A 21,490-nucleotide genomic window follows, 5' to 3' on the forward strand; every position below is an offset into this window, starting at 1 on the left:
GGGAAAATGTGGAGGCCTGGTATCAAAGAGCAAATAAATCTTTCTGTTGCATATATGTTTAGCCTAATAGTGGGCAATAAATTGATATAAGAGTTCCTCTAATGGCCACTAGAGACCGACTCCAGGTCAATCCCCAAAGACCCCCATGTTAAAACTACTTTATGGCAGTTTCTATACCCATTCATATACATACATACATATATATATATATATATATATATATATATATATATATATATATATACATAAAAAATCATATATAATCATATATAATCATTTTCTTCTTTTCCAGGTCTTAAAGGCTGTGTTAAAATTAAGTGATCAATATTTTTTTTTCTCTGACTTATTTGCTATCATTTATTGTGCAAAACTTCCACATTAATGGTTCATGTCAAATAATGTAAGAAAATTATAATCAATTAATTAATAATGATTCTTGTGATGCATGTGATGTTCCATATTTTTATCATATTGTGACATATATTGGTAAAAATAATCACGATGTACATTTGTTCGATATCACCCAGTCTCATGTTCAGCACAACACAGGACACACCCCTTCATGGTGCAGTGTGTGTGTGTGTGTGTGTGTGTGTGTGTGTGTGTGAGACGTTACACACATGTATGAGACATTAAACACAATATACTACTGTGGCCTCGCCGGATGACTCACACTGAGCCAACATGTGAGGCCGTGCCATTACAGTCACGCTGACATACAGCAGTGCAGCAGATAGCAGCACACACACATACAGTATAGATATATATATATATATATATATATATATATATATATATATATATATATATGTACTGTAGATGGAGCTGATGGAGTGCACATCCCGCTACATTTGCCCTCCCATCATGCTTTGCGGTGTGATTGATGAGAGATGAAGCGGTGAGGGTTGCAGCACTTGCTCCTCTGTGCCATATGTTTCTGCCATCAGGGGGGGAGAAGCATGTTGGAGGTGCAAAGGACGGCAGATCAGCGTACTGACGTTACATTTTAGGACTAAAATCGTCTTCTTAGAGGATCAGAGAGAGAGTCCTGTTTCCACCAAGCTGCAGATTAGACCAAAATCTATTTTGATGTTCCTGTGCAAGCGCTGGTGGGAAATCTGCAGCCACAAGTCACAAATTATTTAACTTAATCCAAAGTGTCCTCCAACAAAAACAGTAGAGTCACAAAAAAGCTGAGCCACTGCAACACATTCAAGCCCAGCAACCAATCCAGCATCAGAAAAGTCCAACACTATCACTGTTTTAACCAAACAGCAACCCAAAGTAATGAAGAAATGTCTTGTCCTCTGATTGCCTTTAAATACTGGCCATAAAAAACAACTCTAGCTGTGATGAATCCGTCCGAAACATCCAAAATCTCTCTTCACTCACATTTACTGGCGTCGCCACAGTAGAAATGTGCAAATGGCTTATTTTCATCTCTCGTCTCTGATCAGACTGGGATGCAGATATGATTCACGATGCAAATACTCCATTACAAATTTGTTACTGTGTGTTTCTGAGAACACATTTCCCAGCATTGCCAATATTTGCCCAAATATTGATGTTCATGGTTCCAAAATCTGACAATATAGCTTTGGAAACTTCTATGGCATGTCCCCGTGTTATCATGGTGGTTTACACTTCCTAATCAGGGGCATAAATATAGACAGTGCAGGAAGTGCAGCTGCAAGCGCCCATGTTCCTGGGAATGATTCAGAACTACACTTGTGTTTATTTAAAAAAAACTTCACATTTAATTAAATGGTACCATTTGTCATAAAACACAAACCCAACTCCATCAAAATTTTCTTTTCTTTTCTTTTTTGGGTAAAATAGCTACAATCTATAACAATATTAACTGCTTACTCAACAAAGACAACAAAATTTCTGAATAAACTAAATATACTTACAAAAAAAAGTGAATAATTTCTTATTCTCTTGGATAATTTTGTCATTTACAGGTGGGCAATGATGATTGTTGGGTAACATGTATGTTAATGTTGCCTATGTCAAGTCTTTATTTGATCATGTGACAAGGGATATGATATGGTAGCTAGTTTAGGCCAATGACAGGAAAGACACAAACAGGAAAAAAAGTCGCACAGCTCCTGAAATAAGATTCCTTCGGATTTCGTAAACAGTTGCCAGTGGTGTCCATCGTAACAACCTTACGCCACTGTTCCTAATATAAAGACAACAGGCACTGGATGGGTGTCTGACCCGAATATAAAACAAGAAACACAAAATCACACCACAATGGCACAATTTCCTGCAACACGCATCACAACAACAAAGCAGCCAAACAGCAACAGAGCACATGTGAACAGCCAGTTTTAGGTGAATAAATGAAAAGTTTAATAACTTACTCATGGTGGGAGTCCAGGGGTGGGGGGCAGGGTGAGGCCCAGGTAGGGCGGGGCTTTGGACAGGTGAGGTTATTCTCCACTGGGTCTTTCCTAGAGGCACTCATGACCTGACGAGGAAGCCAAAAAATATTTATAAAATCACATCTGCACACCCAGAATGCACTGAACAGAACAGGTTTTGGAACATAGATACAAACTTTAATATATGCTGAGCTGTGTGCTCATTCCCAAGAATTTAGCGAGCAAAAAATGCCAAATATTTGCTAACTTCAGCTTCTGAAATGTCTAGATTAGCTGCTTCTGTCTATTTTATATCAAAGTTAACCAAAAATTTGGGGGTTTCACACTTTTAGTCGGTCAAAACAAGACATCAGAAGTCACCATTTTGGGAAATAACAATGGACGAGTGTTAAGTTTCTGTAGCCGATATAGCATAATAACATGACGGAATTAGCATGTTAGCAAACTAACTAGCCAGCCGCTACATGAATAAAATCTCACAACTTAATGCTTTGTCCACTGCTCTTTTTCCAGCGTAGAAAAACACACATCATCAGCGATCATCAGATGAGTGACAACTTTTTTGGCTAATTTTCTGTCATGAATGTCAGATTAGCATTAAAGCACAGCCGAATTAGCAAGTTAGCGAGCTAATGAGCCAGCCGTGGTGAAAATGGCAGTTTTGGACAGAGGAAAGAGAAAATCACCTCATTAGTTTGTTTGAGTAACAAAACTGTCTGTATGACACACGAGCCTTAAAATGTCTGCGTAATTTTAGATGTTACAATTTCGGAACGGAAGCCGCCACCGTTATGAGGAGAAAGTGAAAATAAGACGTTGCAACAGGTGCTACCACCTTAGTGTCAACCCATAACACGAGGTCGACCAGTTAATCAGTTTGGATGATTCATTGGTGCCCATACAACATTTAACAAACTCTCATTATCGGTGGCACTTGGCTCTAATAGTGGCCGATGGACGTGGCCGATGGTTGCGTAGCCTCCATCAGTCACACAGGGAACGTACATCACCGAGTGGCGCTTGTGTTAAATGATAAGTGGGTACAGCTCCAGAATAAGCAGCCCACTTCTGCTGTGTGAGTGTGTCTAAGTTTACTGTTCCTCATTATAACATTTATTTACATGCATTTTTGAGCTGGACGGCAACAGCGGGGCAAAGTCCATGACTGAGTGAATTCCGCCACTTCCTGTTTCAAATTAAAAACCCTCTAGTGTTTCATAGAGTCGGTTCTGACCAAGTCTTGTTCACTAGTTTCTGACATTTTCAAGACAAAACAAGTAAAAATCATCTTAAATATTAGACCTTATTGCTTCTAGAATACACAGATGTCGTCAGAAGTCAATGAAATGGACAAACACTGTCTCACACCTCACACACACACACACACACACACACACACTTGATTAAGGATGTGAGCTTGCTCATTAACATCTTCACTAGGAGAGAAATGGCAGGGCGCAGGGTGGGTGAATGAATAGCCTTGGATTTGTGGATGTGTGTGTGTGTGACTGTGTGTGCGTGCGTGTGTGTGCATCCACCCATCCACATCACCCCAGTCATTGGGCTAAATAACAGTAATCTGATGATAGTATGCGGTAATAATGGGTAATTTGATCACTCTGCAGATGCCTGCTGGACGAGGAGGAGGAGGAAGGGGAGGGGTGGGCAGGAAGGCAGAGGAAGGGGAAATGATGCAGGTGATATAGAAATTAAGTCCCCCCCTCCACCCTCCACCCCTCCCATGTTGCTATGAGCGCGAGTACTGCAGATGCTGGTGTTATCCAGCATCCTCAGGACTGCAAGTGAAACCAGCGGAGGTCAGCAGAAAGCCTCAGCAGCAGAGGGAGTGACAAACAAGCAGCAGAGCAGCGATCTGTGCACAGATTCATTCATAGTAAAGGAGCAGGGAGAGCCGACGCTGCCTTATGGGCATTGTTACCACTATCGTTGTCATCCACACAGGGTACACCCTGGACAGGTCGCCAGACTATCACAGGGCTGACACATAGAGACAGACAACCATTCACACTCACATTCACACCTGCGGACAATTTAGAGTCACCAATTAACCTGCATGTCTTTGGACTGTGGGAGGAAGCTGGAGCACCTGGAGGAAACCCACACTGACACAGGGAGAACATACAAAGTGCATACGGAGGGGCCCCAGCCGGCCGATGGATTCAAACTCTCTCTTGCTGTGAGGCAACAGCGCTAACCGCTGCACAACCTTGCTGTTCAATTTGAATTCTTTATTCCATAAAATGATTCAAAATGTGAAAAATGTCAAGGTGACACTTTTAAATTACTTGTTTTGTCCAACCGACCCTCCAAATGCCAAAAGATATTCAACTAGGAGAGAAATAACCTTACTAGAGATGCACTGATTGAATTTTTCTTGGCTGATTCAGATTTTAGATTTTGTCTAATTTCTAAAGAACTATAATTGGCAGCATATGTATATACACAGAACTTAACGGTGCCAAGAAACTGACCATCTCCAGTGCTCCTAGTTTTCCTGTTTACCACACAGGACATCGGCTGATCTGCTACACTACCACTTGCCGCCAGTCTGCTGCTAGTGAGCATTACGCCCATACTTAACACAGTACTAAAATCGCACAGAGGCCCATTAATCTGAACCGAGACAGCAAACTCTCAATTGCCTCCCACACTGCCAGCGGCAGCGCATTAGCCTTACTTCTTCTGTTCTTACCTTGCACAATAAAAGCCGTAGAAATTTTCAAATATTAACATACTGAGACTGTGGTGATGAATCGCTCAATATACTATAATCATTTTGCCTTAAATTTTGCTCTAACCTCTTTGTAATCAACATAATACCTTATTATCTCAATGAAATGTCCTGAAACAAATTTATGTGTGACACAAAAAGGCAATTTCTTAATGTGGCTTAAAAAATATGCTTGGCTGGTGGATTTTTTTCATCTATCAGCCGACTTTGCTGGTGAGTCAAAAAGTTCTGACACTGCATGTGCAGCATGCATGGGAATTAATTACAACTTTTAAGAACGGGATACAGCGGCTTTAATTATCGGTTATCAAGTCAGTGCTGGCCATGGCAAGTAGGTTATTATTGGTTCTGCATCAGCCGCAGAAAATCCATATCATACATCCATCATAAGAACGTGTTTATGAAAGACAGTAGCCCCTTTTACACTGCCAGATTTTCCGCGAATGTTGAGCCGATTTTGCCGGCCAGCTGCAAGCGTTTAGACACACAGAGGCGGATTGGCGAGTTAATCCGAGGTGCCCAATTTTCCGCCTCGTACAGTAGTCATATTGGCGGAACCTTTTAGTTTAAACAGACCGAGGCAGCCTTCCGCAACGGGAGGGGCTGTTGATGACTTGTGGGAGGAGCTGTTGATGACGCTGCACGTGTGACCCACCGGCAGTGGATAAACAGGAAACAGCTGATAGCAGGAATTAGCGAGCAGCTAGTAACAAGAAGGAAACACAAACCTGACAGACACTGTAAAGATGAGCAACAGGGAAGACAAGGAATTGTGCGCCCTCCTTGTCCTCGCAAATGAAGAGGCCATTAACCGTCAGATGACGGGGACGGTGAAGGACGGGCCGACTTACAAGAGAATCGCTGAAGGACTGACCAGCCGCGGCTTCCCTCCCACGTTACTGTTTACGTCACACGCTGAGCTACACGTTTTGTTACTTGCTCACGCCCCCCATTGCCCCGAAAAAGGCACATTCTGTATAAACAAAAGTAGGTAGGTGTTTTTATACTGCCAATGCTGAAAGAAGACTGATTGGGCTTTCCTGCAAATTTGCACAATTCCTATCTAAAAAGGGCTATGCTTCCGTTTCCTGACACTTCACAAAAAAAAATCCTTCCAGTTCACCAGTGTAAAGCTTTTAATGTGAAGAAGCAGAAGCAGGAATGGTTTGAGTTAGCAGTAAATGAACACAGTTGCGATCCTGGTGACAGTGATCATCTAACAGTTAAAGGAACACAGGGGTGAAACTAAACTCCAACCCACAGACACTCAAGTAGACGTTACAAAGGTACTGAGAGCTGAACACACAGAGACATTTGAAGAGTTTTCTCTCTGGCCTCCAGCACAGATACAACACAAGTTGAGCCACTGAAGACGCAGCTATAGATAGGAGACTGTCCCGAGTACTGAGCCTGTCCCCTGCTGTGGGGCTGTCATCTCAGCTTGGTTTGGCATGGCGCAGCTCTCCAGGACCTATCCGGGCCCGTAGAAAAACCCTATTAGCTCTGAGGCTGTGACCTGGGATTAGATCCACCATATGTCCACCTTTGCCCTGAGCCGGGACGCCAGCCAGTTATCAAGACTGACACTACAGAGCTGTACACCACACGACCGTCACTGAGGAGCTCGACTCAGGTCACAAAGCTGCGTTAACACAATTCTACATTAACAATATGTATGATCTTTAATCACAAATATCACAATCCTCAACTTCAGTGTAATAAAACTGATTATTTCAGAACATCCTGGCGCCAAATTCAGACAGTAAGCCGAGCTATAACAGTCATTAGTGGCAGCATCAATCTGACATCTATTAAAACAGCCTTCAGAGTCAAACCACAGCGCTGCTGCAGAAACCAGATCTCTTTTGTTCTGTGCTGTAAACTCAGCAGGCCGGCAGCTGTGAGGGATGTGTTACTGCTGCTATGGTGTGTTAAAGAATAACCATGTAAACCTCAGACTGCTCAGACCTCTCTGAAGTGCACTTAACTACCCGCTGACATGAAAACAGTCCAAAGTGAAATGTGCGAACAGGCAGCTGGTGGCAGACTCATCCCAAATTATCTGTATCGGCCTTCATAAACCCATATTGGCCAAACACCGGCGTGTTTGTTGGACACGGGGTTAGTTACATCTGATGCAGGGTCATGAGCCAATGCAGTTCTCTCTGTCTCACACACACACAGACAGGCCAGAGGGCGGCTCAGCATCTGGTGGTGTGTGGTGCGCTGCTGCTCTGAAGCCCGGCATTAAAGAGAGAGTGGAGGACTGAGCCAGCGGGGATCAGCGGCCAATAAAGACGGGCAGCAGCACGGTGCCAAGGCCTGGACGGTAGTGAGGGAATGCAGAAACAGTGAGTGTGTGTTAGACTACATCTGGTATAAGGGCGGGCCGCCTGCCTCGTGGAGAATTCTGCTGCACCGACTGTGAGACTTGAGCTGACCTGCAGATCAGGGAGCGTGCAGGATACACAGAGACTGCTGCAGCCTTTTTAAAGGAGGGAAATAGATGAGGGGATAGATATCATGCTGGATCTTGGATGTGTGTATGATCACACCTACATATCATGGAAAGACATTTAGGATAAGGTAACCCAACTGTAAAGACACACTGACTGAAGCTGAGAGACGGAGAGAAACCCAGCAAAGTCTCTGTTGCTACGTTACAGACATCCACTCAGACAAAACCTGCTTTTGAGTTTGGGGAGCCACCTGACGCCGCGCAGCCTGGCAAATAAACTGCCCTTTCAACAAGAAAACACACGCACACACTCTCAGCTCTCACACACACACACACACACACACACACTGACTGGCTCAATTGTTTCTGGAGTGGCTCTGCAGAGAGACGCTGTAACAGAGATAGAAAGGGAAGAGAAGAAAGAGATGAACTAATTTGTGGTTGTTGACCCTGACGACTGCGGGGCTCTTCCATTTCCTCTCTGTCACTGAGCCACACAGCCAACAGCAGCCTCCACCTCCGCACTGGGAAACTCCTTTTTGGATTTGTCAAATATTTTATGTCCTTTACCGAATGTAGGCACCATGGTGAGATTGATTTATTAAGGTAGTTTTGTATGTATCAGATCCTACAGCAGATTCAGCAGTGGACGCCTGGAAATCTAGAAATGTTGCTTCTTGTCACAACTTTGGAGTCATTTATCAAAGGAACACTTCACCCCCCAAATGAGCATCTGTTTATCAGTTGCTCGCCCCGTGTTACCTTAAATTCATGAAGAAAAATTTGTTTTTTCCGGCATTCGTCTAGCCTGGGTCCAGACCATAGACCCCACCCACTCAACTGAGTAGGCTAGCATCTCTGGTCTGGCATACTGCAATGAATTTGCAATTTATCTCGTCCAAACGATGGAGGGTGGTGGGTAACTGGTGAGGATAGCAACAATGGCGACCGCTACAGATCCTACAGACCACATTAACGATGCTATTGAGGTATTTCACCACTACTCGCGTTAATGGAGGACCAAATTAAGGAAGCTGCTAAACTGGATTTAACGGCAATGCAGCTGGGCGTGCATGACGACGGAGACATTTTAAACAGGCAATGCTCGCTTGTTTTCGGCACCCCTGAGGCATGGATACTAATGACGTCAGATTCTGGGTGAGTCGTTGATCTCTACTGATTGGTTAGGGAAAAATCAAATTCCCTCCCCCTTGTAAATCGCCTTCAATGGAGGCCATGCCAGACTGAAGGTTCTGGGAGCTTCAGTCTGACACTCAGGCTAGCATTCGTCCACAGTGAACCATGAATCCAGAAACAGAGAAAATCCTTGATGAATTGAAGTCATAGGGCTCCAGATCTAACAACAGCAAATCTATATCAAAACATCCATTTATAAACTCTCACATAACTCTTAACAGTCAGACAGGAGTCAGGTTAATTTCCAGGGCTGGTACCTGCGGTTATTCCACAGGCTAGTTAATAACATGTCGGGCAGGAAATCCAAAGTGTGGGATCATTTTGAGAAGGTGAAGGACGAACCCAAGGTGATATGTAAACTCATCTTCATTGGTCGACTACAAACATGACGCATCATCTGAAACATGGAAGTAGCTACATGCCCATTAGCCCACAGCGTCATTAACAGGTGGCTCGCTCAGTGTGGGGGGCAGCCATAGTCATTTTACCTCACTGGACATGGAGCTGCTGGTCTACCACTGCCTCAGTCACAATAATCCAAGTCTACTTTATCCAGTGGTATGCTCAGTACTTCCTAACTTATCCATGCTCTTGTCGCTGCCAGACTCCATTGACAAAAACAGTACTTTTACCTTGCTGAGTCTGCTGGTCTACCTCTGCCTTGATCAGTTAGTTGTTTGTGTAACTATAGCCCCTTTTACACTGCCAGATTTCCGGCAAATGTTGGGCCGTTTTGCCGGCAAGCTGCGAGACACACAGAGTCGGATTGGCGAGTTGATCCGAGGCGCCCCATTTTCCGCCTCATAGGGTAGACCTATTGGCGGAACCCTTTTAGTTTAAACAGACCGAGGCAGCCTTCCGCAACGGGAGGGGCTGTTGATGACTTGTGGGAGAAGCTGTTGATGACACCACACTAAGCCACTTGCGGGGTATGAACAAGAAACAGCTGATAGCAGGAATTAGCGAGCAGCTAGTAGCAAGAGGGAAACACAAACCTGACAGACACTGTAAAGATGAGCAACTGGGGAGACAAGGAATTGCGCGCCCTCCTTGTCCTCGCAAACGAAGAGGCCATTAACCATCAGATGACGGCGACGGTGAAGAACGGGTCGACTTATGAGAGAATCTTCAAAGCACTGACCAGCCGCGGCTTCCCTCCCACGTCACTGTTTACGTCACACACTGAGCTACACGTTTTGTTACTTGCTCACGCCCCCCGTTGCCCCGAAAAAGGTGCATTCTGTATAAACAAAAGTAGGTAGGCGGCATTTTGCTGCACTCCCCGATTTTGTGTTTATACTGCCAATGCTGAAAAAAGACTGATTGGGCTTTCCTGCAAATTTGCACAATTCCTATTTAAAAAGGGCTTATGTGACTTTGGTGCTTTAATAGGTTAATTCGGATGCACCAAAACCCCACAATAACGCAAACAAATTAACTAATGGAGGCAGAGGTAGACCAGCAGCTGCCATATTCAGCAAGGTAAAAGTATTGTTTTTGTCAATGGAGTCTGGCAGTGACAAGAGCATTCATAAGTTTGACATTTAATGCAGTTTCCAAATCCAATTAATCAAAGATTTTCTCCATTTTTGGATTCTTCGTTCCAAAAACAGACGCCTTCACTCAGATTACCAAAATATAGGCGTGTCTACAGCGACATGGCTGAAACGAACCATTGTTTTCAGTCCTATATTTTGCTTTAAAATCTGTATTTTGTCCCACCAACAGTCTAAAACGCCAAACACAAGTTAGCTCCAGGTCGTCCAATGTGAAGACTGGCTTCTTTTCTCTCTTTAATACAGTTATAAATTGAATGTATTTAACTTTTAGACTGCTGGTCAGACAAAATATAAACTTTAAAGTAAGATAAGAGAGTAAAAACAATGGTTCGTTGCAGCTGTAGACGCACCTATACTTCAGTAACGTGTCTTTGTGGTGCCTAAAAGCTGCATTATAGACCACTTATAAAACTACATTCTGTGGGGGAACCCGGAGCTTTAGTTTGCTATTATTAGTAGGGTGCAAATGTGCCTCGCATTCACTGCTGGGTCTCTAAAATGCCACACAGGGCAGCGACAATGTCTAAAAGTCAGCAGGAGGCTGTGTGTAAAAAGGTCAAGTGCTGACAATGGCGCACACTGGCAGCGGGGCGGCGTGAAGGCCAGTCAGATCTTTAACCTCAAAAGGCTGCAGCAGTGAGCTTTTATCCACCAGTGGGTCAGGTCAGGCCACAAACTCCTGTACGGCACAGCTTCAAAAATTAATATTTAACAGCCAGGTGTCTGTCCCACGTTTGCTTCTGTGTAATCTATACTGAGGCTTCTGCACTCATGATGTAAATATACATTTGAGATTAAGCGTGTTGTAGAAATGCTTCAAAATTCGATTCTATTTAGCTGTCGTACAGAAACACAAAGACTAAAGGAGGCATGTTTGCGTCTTGATTATTGCAACTTATTCCTGTTTAAATAAAAAAACCTTGCAGATTGTTCAGAACGCAGCCACAAGGCTTTCAACAAAACTAAGAAGCACGACCACATCACACCAGTTTAACCCTTTTTACATTGGCTCCCTGTTTGTTTCAGGACTGACTTTAAAACCGTTTTGATTACTTTTAAGGCTCCTCATGGCTCCAGATTAAATTTCAGACTTGTTATGAAAGACTTATGAACCTCTGCGTAGTTTGAGAGGTCTTCTGCTTGTCCCAGAGTCCAGACTGGAGACCAAAGGGGACAGAGCTTTTGCAGTCAGGGCCCCGAGGCTCTGGAACGACCTGCCCGAGGACATGAGGCTCTCTGAGTCACTGGCTTCGTTTAAGGACGATTTCAACTGAAAACGGTAAACTTTAGTCGTGTTTTGGCCGATCATTTACACGACAGAGGCGTTTTGGGTGCCTGAAAACGCAACGTTTTGAAAACGGGTTCCAGAGTGCAATTTTTTGGAAACAGCACCATCTCTGTTCTCATGTAAACTGCAATATGCAGTTCCTCTGAAAACAGAGACTTTTCGCACATGCACATTACGGTTCTAGTCACTCGGCATGCACGAGAAAGTCGACCATCACAACAACAATAGCGGACTCCCGAGCTCTGTTTGTGCTGCTCACCCTGTTGAATTTATCAACGCTTCCCCATCATAATGCAGATTTACTGTAGCAACTCCACCTCGTCGTCTGCTGAGACAAACGTTGTGCGGTGCCATTTTGTTTGTTTATACATCGCCGCTCTGTCGAAGGAAGCGCATGTGTTTAGGCATGTGTTGTTTCATTACAAAGTCACACCACCGACTACTGGCCTGGTATTTATACTACAGCATTTTTGGTCATTTTTACGGATCCGTGTGCACAGCGATAGTTATCAAAACATTGTTGTCTGAAAGTGGAACTTTCAAAACGAAAACGAGAAATGATTCCGTTTTCAGCAGATAGTTTTCATGTAAACATGGCCTCAGTCTCTCCTAAAAACTTTCTTCTATCGGAAATCCTGACCTACCTGAGCTGTCCGTCTATTTTTCTTGGCATCTTATTGATTTTATTCCATATTTATCATCTTGCCTTATTTTATCTTTTACTTTGGTGATATTTAATGACATGTAATTTGTTTAATTCTCCTTGTGTTTTGAATGCGTTTCGTTCACTGTACAGCACTTTGTGACTGTGTTTTGAAAGGTGCTATATAAATAAAGTTTATTGCTATGCTTCATATATTTCATAGTCTGACTGTCCAACTTAAAGTTTGCACGGAGCCCATTGAATCAATGGAAGCGTAATGCATTCACTTGTCGCAAAAATATTCACCCTGTTATTCCTGAAAACAAACCTGCTCTGTTTTACTGAATTAACGAGCATATTATTTCAAAACAAACAAACAAACAAAACAAAAAAGAGAGCATTACGCTTCTGTTGTTTTACTTAACAAGACAAGCAAAAAAATTATTTAAAGTGACTATCTGGCAGTCGTAATCTGAATTGCAGGTGCTGAAACGTCAAAAAGAAAAGCTGCAACTTTGATTCATGTTACAGACTTCTAAAACGCAGAATCCAGCGTCTTTTCAAAGCCATTGATAAAAACAGTCATTTTACCTCACTGGACACAGGAGCTGCTGGTCTACTGCTGCTTCCATCAGTTTGTTTGTGTTATCATGTGCCTTCGGTGCTTTAAACGGTAAGTTCAGATACACCAAAGTCCCTCAATGACACAAACTAACCAATCAAGGCAGCGGTAGACCAGCAGATTCCGTGTTCAGCAAAATAAAAGTACTGTTTTTGTCAATGGAGTCTGGCAGTGACGAGAGCAGGGATAGGTTCGACTTTTATTTCAGTTTCCTGTCTGTTTTTTTCTTCTATTTCCATGGTTTCTTTTGACTGTTTTATTTGTATTTCTCCATGAGTCTTCTATCTGCTCATTTATAAAGCACTTTGAATTGCTGAAATAAACTTGCCTTGCTTGCACATATACTAGTGATGATAGTAGTAGCATTAGTATTAATAGTAGTAGTACTGGTAGTGTGGCAGGATTTGTCTTTTCCAGTAATGCTGCTTCTACCTCTCTGTCTCTCCCTCTGTTGTGCAGCAGAGCTGGGAAAGGGCTGATCCCTGACAAGCAACTCAGCAGTGACACAATGGCTCCAAATAAAAGCTGATAAAGCGAATAGTCTGACCCTGACACATCCTGACATGCTGCTCACTTCATCGCAGCCCGACAACCAACACCAGGAACCAACATCACACTTTACAACAACTTTTTATGACGACAGCAGTGTAACGACTTCAGGGGCCTGCAGGAGACAAATCATTTCTGAATAAACAGTTAATATTTTCCTAGAGTGTGGTTGTTGTGCTTGATATTAAAGGTCAGAATTATCCGGTCGGTTAATCCAACTCTGCAGTTCTGCAGGTAAACAATATTTTACAAGGTTCAGGGTCTTGAAAGCACCTCACAGCCACAGTGGCTCATACTACTACTATAAACGCCTTGTATTTTCAAACTGTAAAGACCCTGACTGCGTTAAGCCGCATTATCCTGAAGCGGGATAGGAAGGATTGAAAGACACACCATTGTCAAGTCCACAACACTGAAACACATCATTTCCTATCAGGATTTTCAAAATAAAACTATCATTTTCTTCAGAAAGCCCTCTACTCCTGTTATGAATTCATACTAACTTTAATATTTTCCTAACAGTCAGTTGATGTCATAGCGCTTCAGAGATTATAATAAATACTCTGTTTTCAAGCGTTAAGAAACTCTAATGAGGACATTTTAAGCTTTATGATATATGTGTGCAACATGCTCTTTTATGTGTATTTACATGGTTTATTTTTACTCTATGAACAATATAATTTTAACTAAATACGCTGATAAAATAACAAAGAGGTTTCACACATTTTTTGGCTCATAAAAAGCACTTTTATCCCTACAACTGACACGTTTCATACTTTTACTTTGAAATAAATTCGCCCTACATCCGTTTTCCGTCCAACTTCACGCACCTTGCTCCAAAGGTAACTCTCCGTCTCTCGCGAGGCAGGAAACAACACACGCTGCTTTCCTACAACTTTCCTAAACACAAGCACCGGGGGAAAACCCGCGCCCACGCGCCCCTGTTTACGTCCACATATTTGTGTTTTTTACACCAGTAAACAAACTGAGCTCCTCGGTTCATTTCAAACGCTACTAATGCAGCAGCTGCAGCTCCGAGCTCATCAACGTGACGGACAGGCCGCCGCAGCCAACCAGGAGCCGCGGAGCTCGCGGCTGGAGCCAATGGGAGGCCGTGATTGGTGCTCGAGCCGCATTGACTCCGTTGCGGGAGGCTACCTCGTTGGTTTCGGCCATGTTAAGTTTTAAACATTCAGCCGGAAGACGACCGGAACTAAAGCGATTGGACATTCAAAATAAAAGTAGGTACTGAGCGTTTACTCATACACCATAATATAAAGTTACTAAAATAAAATTATTAGTTTACCGTACACTTCATGGCACCAGTGTTAGCTTTAAATTACAAGATAATCTCTAAATTTACATTTTAAAGGGAAAGTTAATAATGAAAATAAATTTTATTTATTTAACACCGTTCAAAAGACAGTTACAAAGTCCTTAAATATAAAAAATAAAATACATTTAAAAACATAGATAGAATGAATAGTTCTGTTGCAGCCTTCATCGAGCTTATTTTAATTTTGTATAATATTTAATTTTATTTGTATCAAATTTTTTGATTGATGTCAATTTTTTATTTGTACTTCTTTTCAATTGTTTTTTTTTACATGTGTGTATATTTATATATAATATAAATAATTTATCATTTTTTGATCAAATATGATGTAAAATATTTTTAATAATTTATGTTTTATATTTTTTATATATTTTTCTAACCATTTTCTAATTTTATAATTATTTTTTAATATTAAAAATAATTTATTATTGTTAATATTTTAGAAACTTTTAATAATAATACTTTTAATAAACTTTTAATATATATAAAAGTATTATTATTATTATTATTATTAATAATAATACTTTTTTATATTCATTTATTTTTAACAATTTATTTTTATGTTTATGAATAATATGTTCTTTAAGATACTTATACAATCTTGTGATGCGTTATGGTGTAAGCTGCATTTTTTTTTCTTAAGTAAACAATAAAAAGTATGATTTAAAAATTAACAGAGAAAGAATGAGATGAGCTAAGAGCCAAACACTAGGTACACAGTAGAAACAGGGCAAGATGAACTAAAATGTCCTAAAACGTTATTTAATTACTGAAAAGCAATTCTTAAAAAGTGGGGTTTTAAAAGTGATTAAAAGACGAGACAGAGTTTGCAGCCCTGATCTCCTCAGGCGGGTCGTTTCAAACTCTACGAGCTCTGAATGCAGACGCTCTGTGAATTAATCTGGACCCAACGACAAGGAGCGACACATCTGAGGATCTCAGGGTGTGAAGAGAGGACACAGGGCAGTAACAGATCAGATAAGTTGGAGCGAGGGCTTTGTGAGTCTAAAGGCAACAGGCAGCCGGTGCGAGGAAGACAGGATCGCCAGAGAGCAAGGAATAACAGTCGAGTAGTTATGTTTGGATTTTTTGAAGTGGAATTGTATGAGGTACTTATCATTAGACAGTATATTACAAACAGTAGATGTCAGTCAGCAGGTTTACAGTCTGGAGAAGCAGGCTGGAGTCCGACATGGAAGCAACTGCTGTGGACGGGTCAGCAACAAAACGTTTTTTAGACACATAATAAAATCAATATTAGCTTAAGTGTACGCTGTATTGTGAGTATTTTCACTGCTGTACCTTCATGTAAGACACTGATTTCAAACTGGAAAATGAAGCCCTTTTATCGCTCTCTTCAAAGCCAGACTCCATTGAGAAAAACAGTGATTTAACATCACTGAACACAGGAGCTGCTGGTCTACCTCTGCATTGAACAGTTCGTTATTTTGTGTTATTGTGTGACTTTGGAGATTTAAAGCATTAGTTCGGATTCACCAAAGTCACACAATGACATAAAATAACTGTCTGAGCAAAGCAGCGATGGACCAGCAGCTCCTGAGTTCAGTGAGCTAAAATTACTGTTTTTCTCAATGGAGTCTGGTGGCTTTCACAAGCACAAAGATGGGGAGCTGAAGCAGCTGAAATGGGCTGTCTGACAATAAGGTAAAGCGATGAAAATACTCTCAATGTAGCGTACACTTTAACTGATACTGATTTCTTTAGGTGGGACTATTTTTAGGTGGCTAAAATATGTTTTGTTGCCAACCCCATCCACAGCAGTACATTGCTTAGCTTCAGTATCCCACTCCAGTCTGCTTCTCCAAAGTGGGGTCATGCCAACTGACATCTGACTGTGGATCAGTACCCTGTACAACCTTACTTCAAAATATCCAAACTATGCCTTTACAAGACGGTTGATGAGCTTAGCTATTTCAGTTTGCGTTTTAGGTAATTTATTTCTTCACTTTCCTCCATTTTGTGCTGACATTCTTCATGTGAAACACTGAACGAAATTTGCTAAAGTTACCATAAACCTCTTCAAAATATGAACACTTATGCTGACAATATTTTTGCCATAACTACCAACAATAATACGGAGAAAGCAACTGAAAGTATAAACGTCACGTAAATTACAAAAGTATAAATTTTCATCATATTGTTGCCGGCACGTTCGCCAAACGAAGGCATCCTGCACGACGAAAAGACTCAAAGCAACAGAGTGAATGTTTTATTCTACGTATAAACTTTTTACCCAAGAATATATTTGTAATCACCGAATTTTTGATCAGTAACTGTAACTGATTACAATTACATTTAATTTGTAATTTAATTCCATGCTGAGGTGGGACCAAGTCATTGTTTCGCAAGTCACAAGTAGGTGTCAAATTTGGCACTCGGGCCCCAGGTTACGTCCAAAGTCAAGACGGGTGAGTTCAAAGTCAAGTCCTACATCAAGTATTTTCAAGTCAAAAGTCTCGGCCACGTGCGGCCACGAGTCATTGGCTATACAGTCCAAGTCCAGCTGCAAGTTATTTTGGATTTTGTCAAGTTGAGTCTAGAGTCATCAAAGTTGTGACCCCAGTCCACAACTCTGATTTTCACAGTGTGATATTTGTACTCAAGAGATCTGGGGACTGAGTCACAGTAAGTCTCAAGTCTTGGCACTCAATCCTAAGTCAAGCCCCATGTCAAGACAAGTCAGTCTTGAGTCACATCGCAAGTCTTAAACTTTGAGTTTCGAGTCTTAAACAAATCATTATGCTGTCTTCATCTGTAGTTTAACTGAACTTTATCTTTTATTTCTATTTTCCAATCATCATCATAACATAACCTTAGTTCTCTGAAGGTTCTCTCCTTGACTGGACGCTGTCAGGCCGGTTCAGACAAAGTGAATCTGGGAATATTAGGTGTCGATTCTTAATAAAACTTCACTTTAATTATTCAAGAAATGAAGGGAAATTAATTGATTCTTGCTCTCTGTTGATATAATATACACTTTAATCTTTGGGCCTGGGGGAAGGTATCAGGCATTCTTACGTACAGGTATCAGACAGATAAATTTAAAGCTTTTTAAGACTCGTTCGAGAACCTTTCAACCAAATTTAGGACAGTAAAATGACAATATAATAGGTTTTTAAAGATCTACAACATCAGAAATGTGGACTTTTACATAGAAAAGCGTCACTTATTTGCCCAAAAAGAAATGTAAAAATGGATAAATGAAATTAGATCAAATGTTTGTAGCCGTTAAGACCTGACAAATTCAAATTTAAGACTATTTAATGACTTTTAAGGCCTTATTGTTATAAATTAAGACATTTTAAGGTTGTTTATAGAGGTTGTTTAAGTCATGAGTCACTGGTGTTAAAAAAGTTGTGACTCAAGACCAAGTCGTGTGGCTCGAGTCCACACCTCAGATTACATGTAGCTCCCTATGTAAGGCACTTTCTAAGGTAGCTACTGCGTTTTATATATTATTTCGTACTATGCAGTGTGTACGTTCTGCTAATATTATGTTATGTTGAATTTTATTCTTATTTAGTGTGTCTACTTGTTACGTGTGGGTAGTGTTGCACGGTATACCGGTACTAAAATAGTACCGCGGTACTAGAGTATTCCAAACGGTACTATACTGCCTTTGGAAAATACCGGTACTTTGAAATTGATTCAATTCATTAATTTAGTTAATTTATTTTACTCAATTATGCACACAAACGCCTTTCTTGTTCCTATTGGAGCACAGACAACACCTGTATCAACATTCGCAGCTGGCACAAGAGAAAGTCTGCCTTGCAAAGGGAGACAACACGAGACAACACCAACTTAGTGAAACATTTGAGCAACCAAACTGTGACGTCCGTACCAAGTTACTTACCGAACCATGATTCTTTGGTACCGTTACACCCTTACTATTTATTGTTCTAAAGGTTTGTAGCCAAAAGGACTTTTCCTTAGGAAAAGTACCGAAGAGTATCGAAAAGTATCGAAATTCATATTGGTATTAGTACCGAAACAAATATTTTGGTATTGTGACAACACTACGTGTGGGACTACATATGGAATTAGAGTTTCAATAAATCTGGTGCAAGCATGTTTTTATTTCTTGTAAGTGATTAATATCATTGCACTGTCCTTTTATAAATCAGATAAACTAAACTAACCTCCCTAACACTGTTTAACGCAGTAAGAAAAAAGCAACATTCATATAAGACTCCCTTCAACAGTCAGGTATTCCCGTGAACACGACTTTTATTTTGTAGGACGATACCGGAAGTGCACTTGTAGCGCTCTGCTAGCCTCACAGTGGTGGGTTTGGCTAGGTAGGCCTCGGCGAATACAAATAAGCACAAACTTTACAATCATAAAACACAATGTACCGGCTTTAATAAACATAAAATAACGTCAACAGTTTGTCCCGGGCGCCAAACAAAGTCCCCAAAGCCCCGCCGCCATGTTCCGTGTCACTTTCCGAAGCTACCGTTAATGAGCTACCGTCATTCAGCCCCGCAGCAACGCCACCGTTGCCACTGACAGATGCATTTGAGGAGCTCGACAAGTTCCCATCTGCTCCAACATAAGGGAACAACACCGGGGCTCTCGAACCCACGGAGCCTCACCTTGCTCTCAACTCGACGGCTCGTCCACGATCACATCGCTGCAGGTAGTTCCCCGGACACACGGGAGCTCTCCGCGTCCATGGTCCCGTACCAGGAAGTCCACAGCACTTCTCAAACTCTGAGTGGGAGAGCCGTGCAGGATGTCAGCCAGGTAGCAATGCGCCGCCCGCCGGGCTCATCTGACCTCAGCGGGTGGAGGAGGAGGATGCTGCTGCTGGTGCTGCTGGTGCAGCTCCGTCCAGCCTGCGACAGTCCTCACACACACTTTATGATACACACTTAGAGCAGCCTGGTTTTATTTATTTATTTATTTATTCATTTATTTATTTATTTGTTTATTTATGGTCAATCACTGTCTGTGTTGTAGTGGTCAGTAATAGAAAAATATAGTCACTTTATGATGATTGTCATTACATAAAAAAAATAGTTTTCCCAACTTCAAAACTGTGTCACAATTATTTTATTTCTTATTTTTGTTATTTTGTTTTCCCAACTTCAAATTGTATCACTTTATTTATTTATTTTTACTTTTAATTATTTATTTATTTATGGTCACTTACCATCATTTTTATAATGATTATTATCATTACATGGACAATAGTAATTTTTAATATGTATTATTTTTTTCTCAACTTCACAATAGTATCACATTTATTCAAATTATGTTTTTATTTTTTTAATTGTTTCTTTTTATTTATTTATTTATTCATTTATGGTCAGTCACTGTCTGTGTTGTAGTGGTCAGTAATAGAAAAATATAGTCACTTTATGATGATTGTCATTACATAAAAACAATAGTTTTACCAACTTCAAAACTGTGTCACAATTATTTTACTTATTTTTTTCTTATTTTTATCTATATATTCATTTATGGTGTGTGTCACATTTATTTTATTTCTTATTTTTTATTGTCTTTCTTTATTATTTATGGTCTTTTTAAAAATTATTTATTTACAATAGTTTTTATTATGTATTCTTTTACCCCAACTTCAAAATTGTATCACTTTATTTATTTATTAATATTAATTTTTATTTATTTATTTATGTTTACTTTTAATTATGAATTTATTTATGGTCACTTACCATCATTTTTATAATGATTATTATCATTACATGGACAATAATAATTTTTAATATGTATTTTTTTTCTCAACTTCACAATAGTATCACATTTATTCAGATTATTTTTTTTATTTTTTTTAATTGTGTCTTTTTATTTATTTATTTATTTATGGTCAGTCACTGTCTGTGTTGTAGTGGCCAGTAATAGAAAAATATAGTCACTTCATGATGATTGTCATTACATAAAAAAAAAAAAAATAGTTTTACCAACTTCCAAACTGTGTCACATTTATTTTACTTATTTTTTTATCTATATATTCAAAAAATTATTTATTTATTTTTTCCCATCTTCAAAATTGTATCGCATTTATTTATTTTTTATTTATTTATTCATTTATTTATGGTCACTTACTGTCATTTTATGATGATGATTATCATTAAACAAACAATAATACTTTTTAATATGTATTCATTTTTCCCATCTTCAAAATTGTATCATATTTATTAATCTTTTAAATATCAATTTTTATTTATTTATTTTTACTTTTATTTAGTTATGGTCACTTACCGTCATTTTTATAATGATTATTATCATTACATGGACATTAATAATTTTTAATATGTATTATTTTTTTCTCAACTTCAAAATTGTATCACATTTATTTAAATTGTCTTTTATTTTTTATTTACTGATTTATTTATTTATGGTCAGTCACTGTCAGTGTTGTAGTGGTCAGTAATAGAAAGAAAAATATAGGTCCTGACCTCCAATCATTTTTATGATGATTATTATCATTACACAAATAATAATAGTTTTTAATGTGTGTTGTTTTTTCCCAACTTCAAAATTGTATTACTTTTATTTATTTATTTATTTATAAAATTATTTTCATTTACCCTTAATCAAACCTGAAGGTTCCTTGATATAGGTTGCCAGTGGTATACACACCAATAAAAAAAGATTAGCATCAAAATATACTTAAATATTTATCATTTTTGCACATTCCTGCACAAA

At 40.0% G+C, this 21,490-nt stretch overlaps 1 protein-coding gene across 1 annotated transcript in view; it reads right to left on the minus strand.

Annotated features, from left to right (window-relative positions):
• Window positions 1-19,666, minus strand: part of usp6nl (USP6 N-terminal like) — a 119,654-nt gene extending 99,988 nt beyond the window's left edge. The window contains exons 1-2 of the mRNA XM_078164948.1: window positions 19,414-19,666; window positions 2,370-2,476 (exon numbers count right to left, since the gene is read on the minus strand). Coding sequence (XP_078021074.1) covers window positions 2,370-2,373 — 4 coding nt within the window. The 5' untranslated portion in view covers window positions 2,374-2,476; window positions 19,414-19,666. The remainder of the gene's footprint in view (window positions 1-2,369; window positions 2,477-19,413) is intronic.
• Window positions 19,667-21,490: the final 1,824 nt, after the last annotated feature.

Source organism: Epinephelus lanceolatus, chromosome 23 (assembly GCF_041903045.1).
Source record: "Epinephelus lanceolatus isolate andai-2023 chromosome 23, ASM4190304v1, whole genome shotgun sequence".
NCBI lineage: Eukaryota > Metazoa > Chordata > Actinopteri > Perciformes > Serranidae > Epinephelus > Epinephelus lanceolatus.